Genomic DNA, 17161 nt, shown 5'->3' on the forward strand with positions numbered 1-17161 from the left:
GTACGTAGGTGGCGATTGTTTATTTACTTATTTGTTTACTCTTGAGAGAGTGGGTAGTGTAGGGTTTAAGTGAGTTACAGGGGATGGATAGGTGGTCGATTGACTTTGGATCATGGTTCAGCTTGATCGGAGCTATGGGCTAGGGGCTGGCTACATGTAGTAGTAATGGGTTCTTTCCTTCCTTTTTCTTGGTGGCGAGATCTTCGGGCTTACAATGGGATTCCGGTGGGTAAACATAATTCCTACCCTCTTCTGGCGCTTGCAGGGGATGGTATGTTTCGTCGGCCAGAAACAGAGCGTCATGCCCAGGAAACATGTAGGTAAGCAATCAATCTTACAGCCCCTACCCTACACATAACTACATGTAGATAGAGTCCCCATGAAAAGTCAACTCAACCGGGTAAATACCTCCTACCTCGTTTCACTCGATAGCACCCGTGCTTAGGTGTACATACACTGTTACTAATAAAGACAGTGGGGGTTACCTTGGAGACGGTTAGCGTTTCAGAACAGTCGGAACGCATGAATGATAGCCCAAGTAGAGCGATATTGAACGAACACAACTCGACATATATCATATCAATCAGTCTTCTGCTCTTCCATAATTAGCTTAAATGAACGGCATGATTCCTCTTTTGGTTCCTATTTACCCCGCAGGCTAACTTAAACCTTCATTCTTTGACCGTTTCCAGTAGGTAGATGTGTGAGCCAATGATTTTCCGTTCCAGTTTCTTACTTGTTCACTCCTGGAGCTATTGTTATCGCCCTGCAGACTTTATTATAATTACAACCCTCTCCCAAAGCAAACAAAGGCTCTCAAAAGAGCTGTAGCTTGCCTCTAGTTTTAATCGGACGATTTAGTGGGAATCGGCCTTGAAATCCCACAGTTCGAGGCTTTTAAAGAAAACCCAAACCCACACTACAGTAGATATGGAAGCCCGTTCCATCGATCAAAGAATCTAAGCCCTGATAGATAAAATATATATCTCGATCAATCATATATGTCCCAGTCTCCAAAGTCAAGCCATCCTTGACAATGCCCAGCTGACAGCTTTGTGTGGACAAAGCCGGGCTCCTAGTGGACAATATCTTCACGAATAGGGCGAGTGGGTGTGCTCGTGTTTCCATATAACAGGCCAATGTTGGTTTTTCTCGGACCCCTCCCTGTCCTGCTGTGCATGGCTCGAGACATGCAGGAATACGAAGTAAACACTTTTTACCTCATTTGTGGTATCTTCTTCCTTATAGGGATAGCGCCGGTCTCTCTAGACCATTACTGAGTCTCCATCTATGTCATAGCCCGCATGGCCCGGGCTCAAGCCTTCCTATCGACCAATGTGAAGCCGTTTGAGGCCCCCTCCCAAAGTTGTTTCACTGCAGAGAGCCCTGTGACTGCTCGAGGAGAATGGAAACGGACATATGGTTCGTCGATACTGATAACGAGTCTGAGGAATCTTGCCGTTATAGGAAGATTTAAAGTGGGCACTGCAGTACAGGGCCGCTGATATCATGCTGCGCTCATGAGCCTCGAACTCACTATATCGAGGTAAGTCCCCACCTGCTTCTGCCCAGAAAATATCTCTTGTTCACACTACATCATGCATGTAAGTTCGACCTGGCTGTGTACTTCCGATCTGATTCTAGATACATATTGGTCTTTGGTGACCACCACATATATGCAAATATGTCCTCATAACGGTACGTTAAAGATTGTTTGGCTGTGCTTTTACGTCGAGTGACTCCCTGTGATAGAAACCTTGGCGGATGTAGGAGGGTCAAACTATAGAGGCTGTGACCCGACATGTGTCGGTGTCAGTGACAAAAGAAGTGAAATTAGGTCAATGGGACCTGGACCTCGGACTGCCTTGGGACCTGTTGCCGAGCTACCATGCATACACGAATTACCATAGGCTTCAAGGGTTATTCGTATGGCCCATCACCGTCCAATTGAGATTCAGGTTAGTACTAAATAATAGTAGCTGCTACCTTGTGTAACTGCAGACTGAAAATGACGTACTAAAATGTGCAACGGAAGTTAACAATACTATTGAAAAACATAAATGCCTGCGTATTTTCGGTCCACAAGGCCTCGTCTTTGCGAGGACCTAGTTCGTATAACCACTATCCGAGAGGTGAAATACTCCGGTCTGGGCATTCGAGATCAATCCGGAAACGTGAAGTAGTGTAGAATCAGCTTAAAGAACTGGCCTCTTATCGACACTATCTCTTCTTTCTGGGGCAGACGAAACAAAGCTCGTAGCGCAGAAGGTTGATGAATTCGAAGTGCAAACCTCAACTCACAATTGAGGTCGGTACACCGACACCCTAGAAGCTAGTCTTAGTCACATCACTAAAGGCCAATTGGACAACATTACTACATAGCTGTCATTGATAATGCATCCTTGCTCAAATATTCTGTACTTTTGTCGGTAGCTGATAGAGTGACCGTACGAGGATGTACCATCTCGCGTTTGTGCTATTGTCCGATTGGTTAAGAACGCCTCTACCGTCTAGCCCTTCAGGAGACGGTAGTAGTGGATATTGATGGAATTTCTGCTGCGTTAGATTCTCCTTTCCAAAGGCGCCTAGGACATGTTCAAGCTTATGTGATTCGGGCAGGTCTTGCTGTATTAGAGCCGGTGGTGTTTGTTCATTATGCGCGGGCTCAGCTCCATGTACTTCTTGTTATATGTTGAGGTGATCTTTTGAGAAGTGTGGAACTGATGAATGAAACCCATCGTGTATGAGGACCGATGATGAAACCGAAGAGGGAGAGAAGGTCCCTCTTTATACATATGTACAGTTTAGAGAACAAGATGGCCCCAAGGCAAAGATGAAAAGTTGACAACAGTGTATTTGTCAACAGCAACTGTAATGACTTTCCACGAATAACATTTGTATCTGGCTGTCTTCTGGGACATTGCTGTGTCCGATAGGTATTCAATGAGTCTCGTACTTTTCCCCCACGAGCAGCTTGCTGCTCCCCGCAAGATCCTGACCAGCACCAAATTCTCTCCACAAGAGTGGTGGATAAACCGCCGTGGTGTAGGTTTAATAGTTGTGCGCACTGTGTCTTTTTTGTGTGCGGGTTGTGCGGCACGGATTTAGATGACTGTGGAGTTGTACTATGGTGTTGTCTCCACACCACTCAACATGAGATGTAGACACTGAGATAGTGGAGTACAGAGTTGCGTGAATCGATGAGAGACTAGAAAGCATGAGACGAGGTAAACTCTCCGATTATCACGTGTAAAGCGCGTACATAAGCCCCCCCCCCCCCCTCAATAGCACCAGGGTTTCGAATCTGACGTCATTTAACCCGATATTCCCGCTTGAGCTGTCCGCCGACGGATACTACCATAACTGTAAGGTTGCATGCAAAAAAAAAAAGCCCGCCGACGGATGCTCCTCGGAACGGGTGATATCCCATGACCAACCCAAACTTACATGTCATATTTGCACAGGGCGCGTGAAGAGATTCGAAATGCCCCAAAATAACAAAATCTATAAGATCGGTGACATATCATTATTCTCCCTGACTAAGCTTTTCCCCGCCCCCGACGGGAGCTGGCAGGAACTTAAACTTACTAGAGTCTGACTAGCTATACTCATCGCCCGCCCTGGAATTTTATGAAGACCGTATATATATTTCGAAGTTGACAGTACCCGGGGAGAAGGGTAGAAATGCCATGGCACACCGCCACTCTATTCCTCTCAGGGGGGACTGGGCCCCTTTATAGTTCGGGAAACCTAGACAGAGCGCTAGCATCAAACATCAGCTGTTAACAAACACAGCATATATCAACTCACCCACAGCAGTACGTTCATAACGACTTCCAGAGACGCAAATCACCACAGCCAAGCACATTCCCCTAGAGCTACCTGCTCCCTCGCATTGGGCTATGTTGCAATTGCGGTAACAAAACCGAGTGATAGTATATGATGCTATTTCTACTAGTCGAACCCGGCTATATCACCATGACGGATTCGACTCCCGTAACAAGACGGGAACAGCCAAAGACTCTGAGAGAAGCCTACCTTCGCATCCCAAATAGCGGCTCTATCTGACGGAGCTACTATTTATAAAAATTGAACTACCAGAGCAGCAATTAACTCTAAGTAGTATCTAACTACTGGATCTCAGCTACCATTCACCGCATTACATTAAGCCACATTTACTGAGGCAAACACGCACTATTAACTCACAGGTATATCTCTGCACTACTAATCAAGTCACAGTACTAAGAAAGCAAGAATTCAATATTTATAAAACAGAGCCAGCCATACACGGATCCGGAAGTCAACTAACACAAACGATAAGAACAAGAAGCAGAAGAAGAAGAAGAAGAAGAAAAAAGAAAAGGGATCCTCTATCACAGCACCACCACACGCCAATATACCAAAGAACAGGAGAAAGAAAAGCAGAAATTACGAAAATGGGTGCAAGATATCAAGCTCTGCCCCTTCGGCCTACAGATCGGCCACATATCTATCTAATTAGCCAATTACCTCCTCGCTCCCGCGGCCGGCTTCCGTCTCATAAACGGATCCGCCTCGACCCTCTGCCTCCCCTGCTGCTGCTGCGCGCCCGCCGCCGCCGCCCCCGCCCCAGCCGCACCAGGCCTATTCAACTTCCCCACGGCGACCCTCTTCGCGCCACCCCCAATCCAGCTCCTCGTCCTCTCATCCACATCTCCCCCCTCCCCCTCCTCTCTCCTCCTCTTCCCCCCCGCCGCCGCCGTAGAACTCTCCACCACCTCCCTCTCCGGCAGCACCACGGGATCCTTAATCTTCTCCCTCATCGTGCGATTCACCTCCGCGCGGCCTAGCGTATGCGTCGGCGCCGCCAAGCGGCTGTTCCTGCCCAGGAACTTCCCCACCTCCTTCGCCTCCCTGCGCGCCTTCTGCACAATATTCTTCGTCTTGCTGCCCGCCTTGACGGCCCAGCTGTCACTCGGGCGGCCCCAGCCGGTACCGGGCCTGCGTCCCGTCGGAGGCAAGCCCGCCGTACTCTGCACGATCCTTGCGCGCTGCGACGCCTTCGCGTTGTTGAGGGAGCTCATCTGCTCGCGGAGGGTTTTGGCGGAGGCCGCCGACGCGGCCTCGGAGTCGCGGAGGTGCTCCTCGTAGACGCGGGCCCAGGCGTGGGGGTTGCTGGTGGGCGGGGCGCGCTTCGAGAGCGCGGAGGCGCCGAAGTCGCGGGTGATGAGCTTGTGCCAGATCTCGGAGGTGTGCGGGAGGAGGTGGGGGCAGTTGCGTTCGAGCTTTTTGAGCTGGTTGGGGGTGGTGATTTTGAGGAGGATGGGGCGCAGGATGTGGTAGTCGATGTCGCCGACGTCGTCGATTGCTGTGGGGGGAGGGGGTTAGTTGGGAGAGGGGAGGTGGAAGCGGGGGAGAGGGGGGACGCACTGTCGACGTATTTTATGAGGACGTTTTTGCAGAGAGCGTAGAGGCTCTTGACGGGGCCTTGGGGGGCCGGCATTGTGGTGTGGTTGGGGGGATGTGGAGAGCTTAGATGTAGCTAGTATGTGTGGGGGGATAGAAGGGTAGATGGATATGTAGATAGAGGTTAGAGGTTCAAGAGCATTTACCCCGGGGGTGCAGATAGCTGTGTGTGTAGATAACTATCTGTTGTGGATACAAGAAAAGAAGAGGTGGAGATGCAATAGAAGAGAAAGAGAGAGAGAGAGAGAGAAAGACTTCTTCTTCCTGTGTCGATCTCGTCTGAATGATTCAATGGCTGGCTGGATGTGGCTGTGGCTGTGTGAGCTTAACTCCCCAGACCCGCTGAGACTCGCTCCGGCAATGCCGTGGCTGAAGGGCTGCCGACAGCTGGCACCGCCACAACACAGCACCCAACCAGAATTCAATCATTCCCAACTTCTCCACAGCACAAACCTAACCTCCCAAGCTCTCTCACGATCATTGCCACCACCGCCGAACTATCCAACCATCCAACCATCCAACCATCCAACCTCACTCCCACTCCCAATCTCAATCCAATCAACCCCATTCCACACGCACCCCCACCATGTCCAACACCCAACCCGAAGATGGTGCACCCCCCTCCCCAAACCCCCCCCCCCCCCATACAGACACCCACTAACACCCGCACAGAAGAAGCACTCGTCAAAGCCCGCGTCCTCGCGCACGAAGCCCGCCCCTACAACCGCCTCGTGAAGCGCTGCAGCAGCCTCACGACGCCCGACACCCCGCTCACGCCCGACGCCGCCGCCCGCCTGCGCGACGACATCGACGCCGACTTCAAGTACTTCGAGAGCGTGATCACGCGCATCCAGCTGCTCAAGGACACCAACCGCCGCGAAGTCGAGCGCTACGAGAAGGAGAAGGGCGATATCCGTACCTCCCCCTCCCTATCCCCCCCCCCCCCCCAAAACCCCAATTCCCCATCTCCCCTAACTAACCCCCCCCCCCGGGGCAATAGTCGAAACGGCCTCCACCGCCCGCAGCACCCTCATCTCCCTGCGCACCACGCTACAAAAGACCCAGAACGAAAAAGCCAACAAGCTCCTCTACGACGCGATCGCCACCGACATCCTACGGACCGGCGGTCTCAAAGCGCGCGACGAGCAGACCGTGAACCTCGACCGTCTGCACAAGGAGATCAGCGCGCTCGAGCGCGAGCGCGAGGACTACCGCACCGTGTGGGCTGCGCGGCGCGGGCAGTTCGTTCAGATCGTTGATCAGCTCGAGAAGATGTGGGCTCAAATCAAGGAGGACAAGGACGAGCAGGACCGGCGCGAGGGCATGTCGGAGGAGGAGGAGGGCGAGGAGGTGGAGGGCGGGGCGGTGGCGGGGTTGAAGGTTGTGGGGGGTGGGGAGAGTGGTGATGCGGCGACGCCGGCGGGGATGACGCCGAGTGTGGGGGTGGGGGCGGAGGCGGAGGAGGAGATGGAGGAGGGGGAGGAGAGTGAGGAGGGGGTTGGGGCGGAGGGGGATGTGGAGGTTGGGGATGCGGAGGTGGCGACGCAGCGGGAGGGGGAGAGGGAGGAGGGGGAAGAGGAAGAAGGGGAAGAGGAGGAGGGGGAAGAGGGGGAGAAGATGGTAGTAGAGGAGGAAGAGGTGGATAAAATGGATATTGAGTAGATACCCCTTCCTTCTTCCTGTTCTTCTCCTTCTTCTCCTTCTTCTTGGCTTGTTCCTGCTTCCTGTACCATAGACTTTATTTTTTAGGAAATGATGACGAAATAGCATAGCATTGTAATAACTACCCTTGTTGTCTTAGATCTACACAATACACCATTATCAAGTAGCTCAATTAATATGTGCTGGTATCTGTGCTGTTTACAATACTAATATTCGTAATTATACTCATAGTAATATTGACATCACTCATGCTAATATTCATAACTATACTCATAATCGTACTCATTATTCTCACAATTATACTCATAATAGCAAGTACTAGCGTTCATAGTTATACTCATAACAATACTAGCACCCACTACTAATACATCCTCACATTAACTATGTATGTACATGTACTACTAACAGTAAGCACACCCACTTAGTGTTGGGCACGAGCCTGTTCCAGACGAGCCTGACAGAGCTTGAGCTGGCTTAGATTGTGGAAAGGAAGGCTCGGGATGTTCGAGCTCGGGAGCATGGCTCGACCTCCCATTAGCATAGCTGAAAATAGTCATCTCCATATACTTTTTTCATTTCTAGGATCTATATATAAATAAGAAAGAAATAAAAAAAAAATATTGAATCGGCTCCGTCAGGGATTCGAACCCAAGATCTCCCTGCTGTCGTCATAAGTTTCCTAAATCAGGGTGCATAGACCACTATGCTAACAAAGCTTGTAGGTCTGGCTGCTGGGGGAGATAATAAGCTCTAGGAGCAGTAGCAAAGAATGAAAGACTTAGGCTAGCTCGAGCTCTGAGTATTCGAGCCTAAAGCTCGGCTTGTGCCCAACACACACACACTTCCAATATGCATACCAAACAACCACCACCACCATCACCACCACCACCACCACCAAGCCCCGATTACAATGAACACACAACGCCAAGCTAGCCCGGACAAAGCCCCCAGAACAGCACCAGACGCCCATCATACAAAATCACCCGGGCGAGTGATACCTCCTGCAGTAATCGATACGATTGACCGGCCGGTCACTAAGCCCACACACACATGCACACAGAGCACATAGAAGCAGCCCCACCACTCCCTGCACCCCCATCCTGACCCCGAGATAAAGCCCATCACACTACTACATCCCGCCGCATCTCCATCCCACCCCCTCATTTAACCCCGCCGGCCCCAAGCACTCCAAAGCTTAGTATGGACCGCGCCAGGACAGGAGGGTTTATCCCAGCTGAAGCCCACCAGCTGTCGAGATGAGGTGGGTGATTCGAAGGGTCACCAAGGAGAGTTACCTACCTCTCCATTCTAATGTAACTGTAGGCCTCGGTGTCACATAGTTACCGGTTTTGTGTGCAGTGTTTGTGTGTTCTGGTGTGGCCTTCTGTTGTTGTGTTGGGTGGGACAATCATGAATTATCACTCGGCAAGCGCCACTTGCAATATGGATTATGTTGCGGAACACATAGTATCTATGGCCTTTAGGTAGTAAAGAGCCGGATCCTGTTTTGACAGAGTCTCAAGCACTCCCAGGCGCTTCTTATGTGTTGGTGAGATCGGGAGGTGCGAGTATACCTAGACCTCCGACCCCGGTGGGCCGACCGTAGACTCATCTACCACCCGCCCCGGCCCGGGGATCGTAACAGAAATCTGGCCTTTGAGTAACAAGATCCACCTACAATAGAAGCGGGACCAGCCAGCTAGCTCCCTCCCGCCCACCTGCCCATCAAAATCTCATCTTCTCCCACACCAGCTACGACTATCCGACAGAACCCAAACCGACCACCGGACCGCTGCATATGTAATTATATTCGAAAGCCATAGCTTGTATCTCTACCAGCGGGAGATCCATCTCGAATGCTATTCCCCAACTCTAATTATATTCCCCAGCCCCAGCCCCGTGTTGCGGGCTGATTGAATTTTGATCACGGTTTATCACTCGATCCTCGATTCTGACCACCCCCGAGGGAGGTAGGAGGTTCTACTTGCTTCTGGGGTCTGGTGAACTGTAGGTTCGGGTAATGACGGGGAGGTGGGCTTGACTTCAATTCACCGTACTGGACGCGTACGGCCTTGGCCAGGACGACAACATTCAGCTTTTGGACGTCGACATACGCATGAGTTGCATGTATTCAGGTAAAGACCAAGCTAGGCTAGGAAACAGAGTATCAATTCGGTTGTGTCAGCTGAGCAACACTGCCTGCATTGCGGGGGAGTGGAGCACCTAAACAACGTGGTCTAGGTACAAGGCATATGTTTTAGACGTCCTGCCTTTTCTTGGAGTCAGATCCCAGACGCAATGCAAATACATGAAGCTAGGCATTGAGAACGAAACCAGGGTGATCGAATTACAGCGTTTTGCACTTTTGCCTTATCACCAGCCACTTATATCACTCCGATACGGATTCAACCAATCGCAGGCCATGGCACCCAACATCTCCTGTATGACCTTGTCCCAGAAATGTACAAATTCTCCGCGGGTGTAGAAATAGTTAGGACGAAATATATATTATTTATTCTGTTACACAAAAAAGAAAGAAAATATCCGGGCTCTTCAGTCCCCTCCCCTGCCAACCCTCCTGGCTTCATACAATAAACGAATGCTATTTCATACAAAAATCCCTGCGCCAGTGTGTGCAAACCCCGTCCCAAGCCCAAAATCAATTCTAGCCAAAACACAAAAAACTCCTCCCAGTACCAAGCAGTAGCAAGCAATATAGAACCTACATGTAGCTTAGTAGCTAGCTAGCAACCTTTGGCCAGACTTCCATATTGTCTAAAACTCTGTCCCAGGGCACTCCTACGAACTCCGTCAACCGCATGTGGCATCCCTTTCTCTCGGTACTCAGATCAAGGGCGTCGAGCCACTCGATTATCTTGTCCTCTGTATTTTTATTTTGGTCAGCTTATTTGAAAAATAGTTGAGGAGGAGGGGTTCTAACGATTTTGATGCTCGTTTGCCAACTTGTAAGGCGTGTCGGCGGTAAAGCCTGGTACCGGAACGTTACGAGGCGTGTGCATGGGCATTAATTTCTCCTGTGATTTAACACGACTGTTATGGATTCTAGCGCGGCGGTTGTGCTCTCTATTATTTGTCAGTCAATATATGTACATAGCATATGATAGGCAGGCAGGCAGCTAGCTAGCATCAACAGCAACCAACTACCCCCCCCGCACTCAGCCCCCCAAACAGGACCAAAACTTACAGCGCCGCCCTCTCCAGCACTTTCCCTCCCGGCTCCTCCCTCAAGCTCTTGAGCCCATTCTCAATAGCGCACAACCTATTATTCAATCTCGTCATTCTGATACCCACGCCGTCGAAGCCGTTGTCCATCTGCCATATTGCTCTACTCAGGCGGTTATTCATAGTCTGCATTTCCGACGTGATAGTTTCGAGCTGGCCAATCACCGCAGGATCATACTGGGGCACCTCGTCCTCGTTGTCATCCTCGACGGTGGTGTGTTTGGAGGCTTCACGCTCGTTGATGAGGTGTGCGAGCTCCGTGAGGATTTCCGAGAGGCTGGCGTTGCTGGGTGCGGGAGGCTCGATGAGAGGTGTGGCCGCGGCGTCATAGAGGAGGAGGTCGAGGTTGTCGGAGCTTCGTGTTAGAGACACCATGGTTGGGTTGTATGTATGGGTGGAGGGAGGTTGTGGATTTTTCCTGGGGGAAGGACTTGAGACGAAGGGTTGGTGAGGTGGTTTGCACAGGTTTGGAAGGTTTCTGCCAGTGAGGTAGGTTATTGGCGTATGCAGAATTATATAAGCCTTGCAGCTGCCTGTGCATGGTGGCTGCATGGAGACTGACTGGTATGGCTTGGCGGGGGTTGAGTCTACAGGAAGAAAATATGGTTAGTACTGACTAGTTGAATTAAGGAATTATTTAGAGATATATGAAAGAGTAGTATTAAGCTACTATATACCTAAAGTCTTCTCCGGGACTGATACATGGAGTTTATGTCAGGTACACTATATTCCGGCAAAACGTACAAGTCGGCCCGAAGGATACATGTTAAATTATACCGGTAACGAAGGATATAGTCAGAAAATATCCGTTGTATTATATCCCCGATATAATAAGAGTATTTATTGTGATTATTGAATTAAAGTACTGTGGAGTTCTGGATACATAGCTGAAAGCGTAGAGTGTAGGCCGGAGGAGTGTTAATTCCGTTCAACGACTTTGAAGCAACGCTGGAATGCGTGTAGAAAGTGAATTAAAGGCCACCTCATTGTTTCCAGAGGCCATGCTGTTATCATACTTAGGTATATGCGGGGTCCCTTCCATCGAGATGTTGTCAATCCGAGATTAATGTATCCGTAGACAAACTACATAGGGAACTGATATGAAGACTTTCGTCGGCCGTACATCCAGTGCCTGCAATCACGATCGTGATAACGCTATGTATCTATCATCGATTACCCACACCCCAACCCTCAAACAGCGATGTAATCAGATCTAACATCATAAAACCCATGGTTTTGGCTTCTGGGACAATTGACGACTTTGATTACCCGCAGTGATTGTCATCCCTAATGGTCATTGAAAAGTTCTTGACAGGTATGAATTCATGTAATATGATGCCTTGTCTTGAAAAACTGACCAAAGTTTATAGGCGCTCAACATCTAAAAGGGAATCATCTTGACTTTGAGTAGTTATCGGAATATGATACCACTTCCACATGGGATTACACGAACTTTATACAAATTGCCAAGTTACGTAGCCTGAAATTTTTTCATTAGCCTAAACCCTAATGGCTGGTTGAAGTCGATGGGTGCAAGCCAATTTGAACCTCAGTGAAAACAGAAAAAGAAAATTGGGTACCCGTCTCTAACCCTGCTAGTGTTACCTCAGTCCCCACAATCTTGGCTGAAGGATGTAGGTACCCTCCGCCCAGGGAGTAGTCAGAAGAAGAAAAAGATCCAAGATACCAAGGTCTTCCGGTACGTACCCAATTTTCGTTCTGGCATTTGAGAGGAAAACTACCAAGTGCTGTTTGGCATAGCGCCTGGTATGGTCTTAATAACAAACCCAGATTATGGGAATAGCTAATTGACAGTCTGAGAATTCCGATATACTCATCCTGAATGGAGATATAAAGAGATAAAGATAATGCGGACCCAAAATCGGCGAGCTAGCTGATCGTCCGGGTGTGGAGTTCCTGCCAAGGCTACAATTGCGGGGAGTCGGGGACGAGTGATAGACGTGCTTGGCAAAACCCCTCTTTGAGCTAGCACGTCTTTGGAAGCACGAGCTTGAGAGACAACAAGGTGTCTCTCGTTCTTCATGTGCTGGCTGATAAACATCTCCACAACAGGCATTCACTCCCGTAAAGTAGAATAACTGGGGTAACAGAAACATTGTCAACCCGAAAAGGAAGCTCGTCGTCGGAGCCCGTTGCATCACAACCGATCACTCGAAGATTCATCCTGCCCCATACCCCACATAAACCTTAAATTGTTCCTTCCCCAGAAATGGCCTGACCCCCCGCATAGTACTCCCGAGTAGCGGAGCCCCCGGGGATTCACCCGTCCTCCTAGCCTTCTATCTAGGTGAATAAACAGAGGTTGGACTAGGCAGAATAGGACATCGATCGTGTTTAACCACAAGCGAAAGGAGTAGTAACAGGGATTATTGCCCAAATAAAGTCGGACCGTAAGATAGTCCGAACGCTGTTGGTTTTAAGTTAGTCCGATATGTAGATTTTGTGAGCAGCGAGTACTTCACCGACTCCCACATTTTGCAGCCCCGGAGGATGGAGGGATTGCCGGAGTGAAATAAAAGTTCCTCCTATATTCCTGTAACACAGCTTTCACCAGCAAGGAAAGCTACCGTAGGCGTACGCGTTGGATTTCATGATGTCATTGATAGTGGAAGTGAGCGAATCTCAAGAGCTACATTATATACCATGCTCACCAGCCTATATTTCTTTAAACTACCACAGCCCAGTACTCCCCAGGAGCTACATACCACTGAGTTTCCAACATGGCACGATACGTAGCCCTCGGCCTACTCGCAGCGCAGATACTCCCACTGGTGTCTTCACAGAACGCGACATATTCGAACTCAACCTCGTATCCCTGGGGCAGCACCGCCGGGAAATCAAAAGATGAGTTCCTGGATGGTATCCTCGACCAGATGACCGTGGAGGAGCTGGCCCAGCATCTGCATCTGTTCAAGTTCACCGAGATATCGGATGGCGAGGGGCGATTGGCGAAGTTTAATTCTGTGGTGGGGGTGAGAGGGATTGGAGAGATAAACTTTTGGTATGTTGCCCTGGGTAGGAAGCTGATGGGTGATAGAAGAGGGTGTTAACCTGGTCTTTTAGAACGCTCTAGGGGTGCTAAAAACGCCACTACGTACAATGATCTCCAGCGCAAAGTTATCGAAACATCACGCTTCCCTCTTCCAATTCTCCAAGGCGGTGAATGGTAAATTCCTAACTCCATACTCGCAACTAAAGATGATACCTAACATCTGCAAAACGTAGTCTCCGCGCAGTCCTCACCCCAGGCACTACCATCTTCCCCGCCTCTATCAACATGGCCGCCACATGGTCTCCTGCCCTCGTCAAGAACACCAGCCAAGCAATTGCTCTCGAAGCTCGGGCAATTGGCCAAGGATCTTGTTACTGCCCTGTTCTCGACCTTGCAAAGGAGCCCAGATGGGGGAGGATTGGTGAGAACTTTGGGGAGGATAAATTTCTCACGGCGCAGCTGGGATGGAACTATGTCAAAGGCTTGCAGAATGATGGGGAACTGAGTGATAGAAAAGGTGCAATTGCATCAGTGAAACATTTCTTGGCGCATGGGAGCCCGGAGGGTGGAAGGTATGTCAATCGTTGTCTTTCATCACTTGTGTTTTTTTTTGGCTTTCCTTCGTCTCATTTTGTTCGTTTCTGCGCATGTTTCCCTCTTCGATTCTATTGACACCGTGGTATTCTACTGAGTTTATCATGCACGGTCACTCGTTATGCATAATTCGAAAGTTACATTTTATTCTATTTATCAAAGACTCTTAACAATAGACATTTCCTTAACGTTACTTTTAACACTATTTCTCTTTTGCATCCTCAGCTTTTTATTTTTCTTTTAAGACTTGGGGGTAATGATTATTGTGATGGGTTAGCTGACTTAGTCGCCATGCAGGAATGCGGGACCGGTTCACGTTGGAAAGAGACAACTATGGAACGAATTTGCACTGCCCTTTAGAGATGCCATTCAGCGGGGTGGAGCGCTGGGTATTATGTTTGCATATAACACCATCGATGGGTCGCCGGCAGCGTTTGACCCGGATCTTCATGCGGCATTGAACGAGTGGGGGTTTGACGGACGGTAAATACACGAGCAAACCACGCCTGGTATCGCATTCTTGGTACTGATCCATTATTTGAATAGAATTATCTCGGATGATCACATGATTCAAAGATCTATGGCCTGGCACCAAGTTGCTGAAAATTCTCAAGACGCTATTACTCAGTATCTCAATGCTGGTGGAATGGTGAGTTTCTGGGCAGTATTTGATAGGGAAGGACAATGTGACTAACCATAAGAATTTAAGGGCAACTACGCCGACTGGGGTATCCAAGAATGGACTCGTGGTATCGTCGCCGCCATAAATGGTAGCACCCTCACTGTAGACACCCTTAAGTCCCGTGTCAAAGGCTTGTTGAAAATCAAGTACGATCTCGGCCTCTTTGACAGTCCATACCTTCCCGATGACTTTACGGAAGGCAAGATCGATACTGATGAGGCTGCAGCAATTGCCTCCGAGGTTGCCGAGAAGTCTATTGTTCTGGTCAAGAATACCGGAATACTTCCTCTCAAGCCGAAAAGCGGGAAGAAGGTTGCATTGATCGGGCCGTTTGTAGATACGGTAAACTTGGGCGGTTATATCCGTATGGGAGTGCATGAGCGGATGATTACACCTCGTCAGGCTATTGTGGATACATATGTTGACGAGAAGGACCTTGAGACTCATTGGGGCGCGCCGACATTTCTTTATTATGACCTTAATGTCATTCCTAACTACCTTTTTACACCTCTGGGAAATTCAAGCCAGAGCGGATTAAGGCAACTTATTACACTGACAATGAGTGGAAGAATAAGGCCTGGGGAGTAGTCGAAGGTCCAATGCTCGAATACGAACATTATCCACCGTCAGGACCTGATGGTAAACAACTCCCAAGTAACGCCTTCTCTGTTCGTTGGGAGGGATATCTCCACTCCCCAGTCGACGCAAAAGCTGTCCTCGGCGCCATGACACGCAGTGGAAACGTTACTGTATATGTCAACGATGTTCTGCATTCAAAGGCTGCCAGCGGAAGTGTCAAGAATACCTACAGCGATACCCCTGACCAGTTCTGGCAGGTTTACGAGCAAAACTCCACCATGGTTCCTACTGGCTCTGCCGAATTCACATTCAAGAAGGGAGCCTCCATCAAAATCCGCATCGAGTATCAAGGCTCAAACGCTGCATCTGGTCAACGATTGGTAGCACCAGCCTGGAATCTCGTTGACCGAAAGGACGAGCTCGAGAAAGCAACACGAGCAGCAAGGGAAGCTGACTATGTTATCTTCATTGCCGGCGGTTCTGCTGTTGTTGATCAGGAAACAAACGACATGTCCACACTTGCCCTCTCCCCGAACCAGACCGCCCTAGCGGACGCCGTATTTGCTGCTGGGAAGCCTGTGATTTTCGTCACGACAGGTGCTAGACCACTGGCACTCCCAGAATACTACCGTCAAGCAGCAGCAGTGCTATACACTGGCTACAACGGGCAAGCAGGTGGCCAGGCAATCGCTGACATTCTCTATGGAAAAGTCAACCCGTCTGGTCGCTTGCCTATCGCAGTTCCGTATTCTGTTGGCACCAGTCCGGCGTACTATAACCACGATAATGCCGCGTACAGATACAAGTATGTGGATATCCCCAATCGCGATGTTGATGGGAACCAGATCCCCAACGTGGCATATGGAGGAGGAATCACATACAATCCATTATACCACTTTGGGCATGGATTGAGTTATACCTCGTTCAATTACTCGCAGATCACGGCCGATAAGTCGAGTTTTACGGCGGAGGACACAATCACGTTTGAGTTTTCTGTAACCAATACTGGTGCTGTTGCGGGAAGGGAGGTTCCTCAGGTAAGTTATTCGCAAGCTTCAAATTTAGTGGTGACACCATCTAACCTGCAATAATCTTCAAGATATATCTGCTACAACGTGTAGCCTCAATTTCTCAGCCTGTAAAACAGCTCGTGGGGTTCACGGAGGTCGATTTGCAACCCGGCGAGACTCAAAAAGTTTCGATTCAGCTCGATGTGAACCGCTACCTCAGTGGATACGACAGGTGGATGAAGTGGAGAGTTGAACCTGGAACGTTCGTATTTACACTGCAGCCATCATCGAAGGGTGACAGTACGAACAAAGTCACATTGACGCTACCATCGAGCTAGTGTAACATTTGGCTTTTTGTTCTATAATTAGTTATGACTTTTTTGTTTTTTTATTTAGGCGGGAGGGAGGGAAGAGGAGACTGGGATTCGGGGATTCGGGGATTCGGGGAAAGATAGTTATTACATGTAAAAGTTATATAGCGTTAGTAACTTGAAATGAGCAATGGAATTGAATTGGACCACTTGATCGCGATGTTGACCGAACATTCCTAGCAGGTTAATGTCTGACCAAGTATCATAGGAAATTAACAGTACCGGCCCGGTCAAGTCAACCGCACAGCTGATATGATAGATTTCAACCTTCCCACACGATATATACCGGGACAACTGTTGTGCGCACTTGATCATGTAGAGCACTTTAAGTATGCCCTACGTGCGGGTCTCGGCATTCCCATCAACCCAACTACTCAGCCTTTCTTGAAATAGCCATGCAATATCCCTCGACGCAGGGTGTGCTGTTTTATGCAAGAGGGGCTGTTTCGACCCCATATGTAGTAGTAGAGTTTGCAAAAATATATTTAAAAGGAAAGGTAAGTCACGTGCAGAATAGTGTGTGATCATACCCGTAATGATTTCATATCCATCTCCACTAAAA

At 49.3% G+C, this 17161-nt stretch overlaps 4 protein-coding genes across 4 annotated transcripts; 2 read left to right on the forward strand and 2 right to left on the reverse strand.

The window, feature by feature from the left end:
* Nucleotides 1-4505: 4505 nt before the first annotated feature.
* On the reverse strand, nucleotides 4506-5482 carry H6S33_006099 (uncharacterized protein; the record flags this gene model as incomplete). The annotated part of the gene is made up of 2 exons (XM_044837518.1): nucleotides 4506-5347; nucleotides 5410-5482. 2 exons carry the CDS (start codon nucleotides 5480-5482, stop codon nucleotides 4506-4508), a joined length of 915 nt encoding a protein of 304 aa, XP_044699408.1.
* A 549-nt stretch (nucleotides 5483-6031) lies between these two features.
* H6S33_006100 (uncharacterized protein) lies at nucleotides 6032-7107 on the forward strand (the record flags this gene model as incomplete). Its single annotated transcript, XM_044837519.1, has 3 exons — nucleotides 6032-6056; nucleotides 6118-6360; nucleotides 6446-7107. The coding sequence occupies 3 exons, from the start codon at nucleotides 6032-6034 to the stop codon at nucleotides 7105-7107; spliced, it is 930 nt and encodes a 309-aa protein (XP_044699409.1).
* Nucleotides 7108-9847: 2740 nt separating this feature from the next.
* Nucleotides 9848-10725, reverse strand: H6S33_006101 (uncharacterized protein; the record flags this gene model as incomplete). Its single annotated transcript, XM_044837520.1, has 3 exons — nucleotides 9848-9990; nucleotides 10049-10191; nucleotides 10313-10725. 3 exons carry the CDS (start codon nucleotides 10723-10725, stop codon nucleotides 9848-9850), a joined length of 699 nt encoding a protein of 232 aa, XP_044699410.1.
* A 2366-nt stretch (nucleotides 10726-13091) lies between these two features.
* H6S33_006102 (uncharacterized protein) lies at nucleotides 13092-16566 on the forward strand (the record flags this gene model as incomplete). The annotated part of the gene is made up of 8 exons (XM_044837521.1): nucleotides 13092-13372; nucleotides 13445-13537; nucleotides 13597-13935; nucleotides 14255-14440; nucleotides 14504-14606; nucleotides 14667-15122; nucleotides 15209-16255; nucleotides 16318-16566. 8 exons carry the CDS (start codon nucleotides 13092-13094, stop codon nucleotides 16564-16566), a joined length of 2754 nt encoding a protein of 917 aa, XP_044699411.1.
* Nucleotides 16567-17161: the final 595 nt, after the last annotated feature.

Source organism: Morchella sextelata, assembly GCF_020137385.1.
Source record: "Morchella sextelata strain SCLS chromosome Unknown scls_2, whole genome shotgun sequence".
Classification (NCBI taxonomy): Eukaryota; Fungi; Ascomycota; class Pezizomycetes; order Pezizales; family Morchellaceae; genus Morchella; species Morchella sextelata.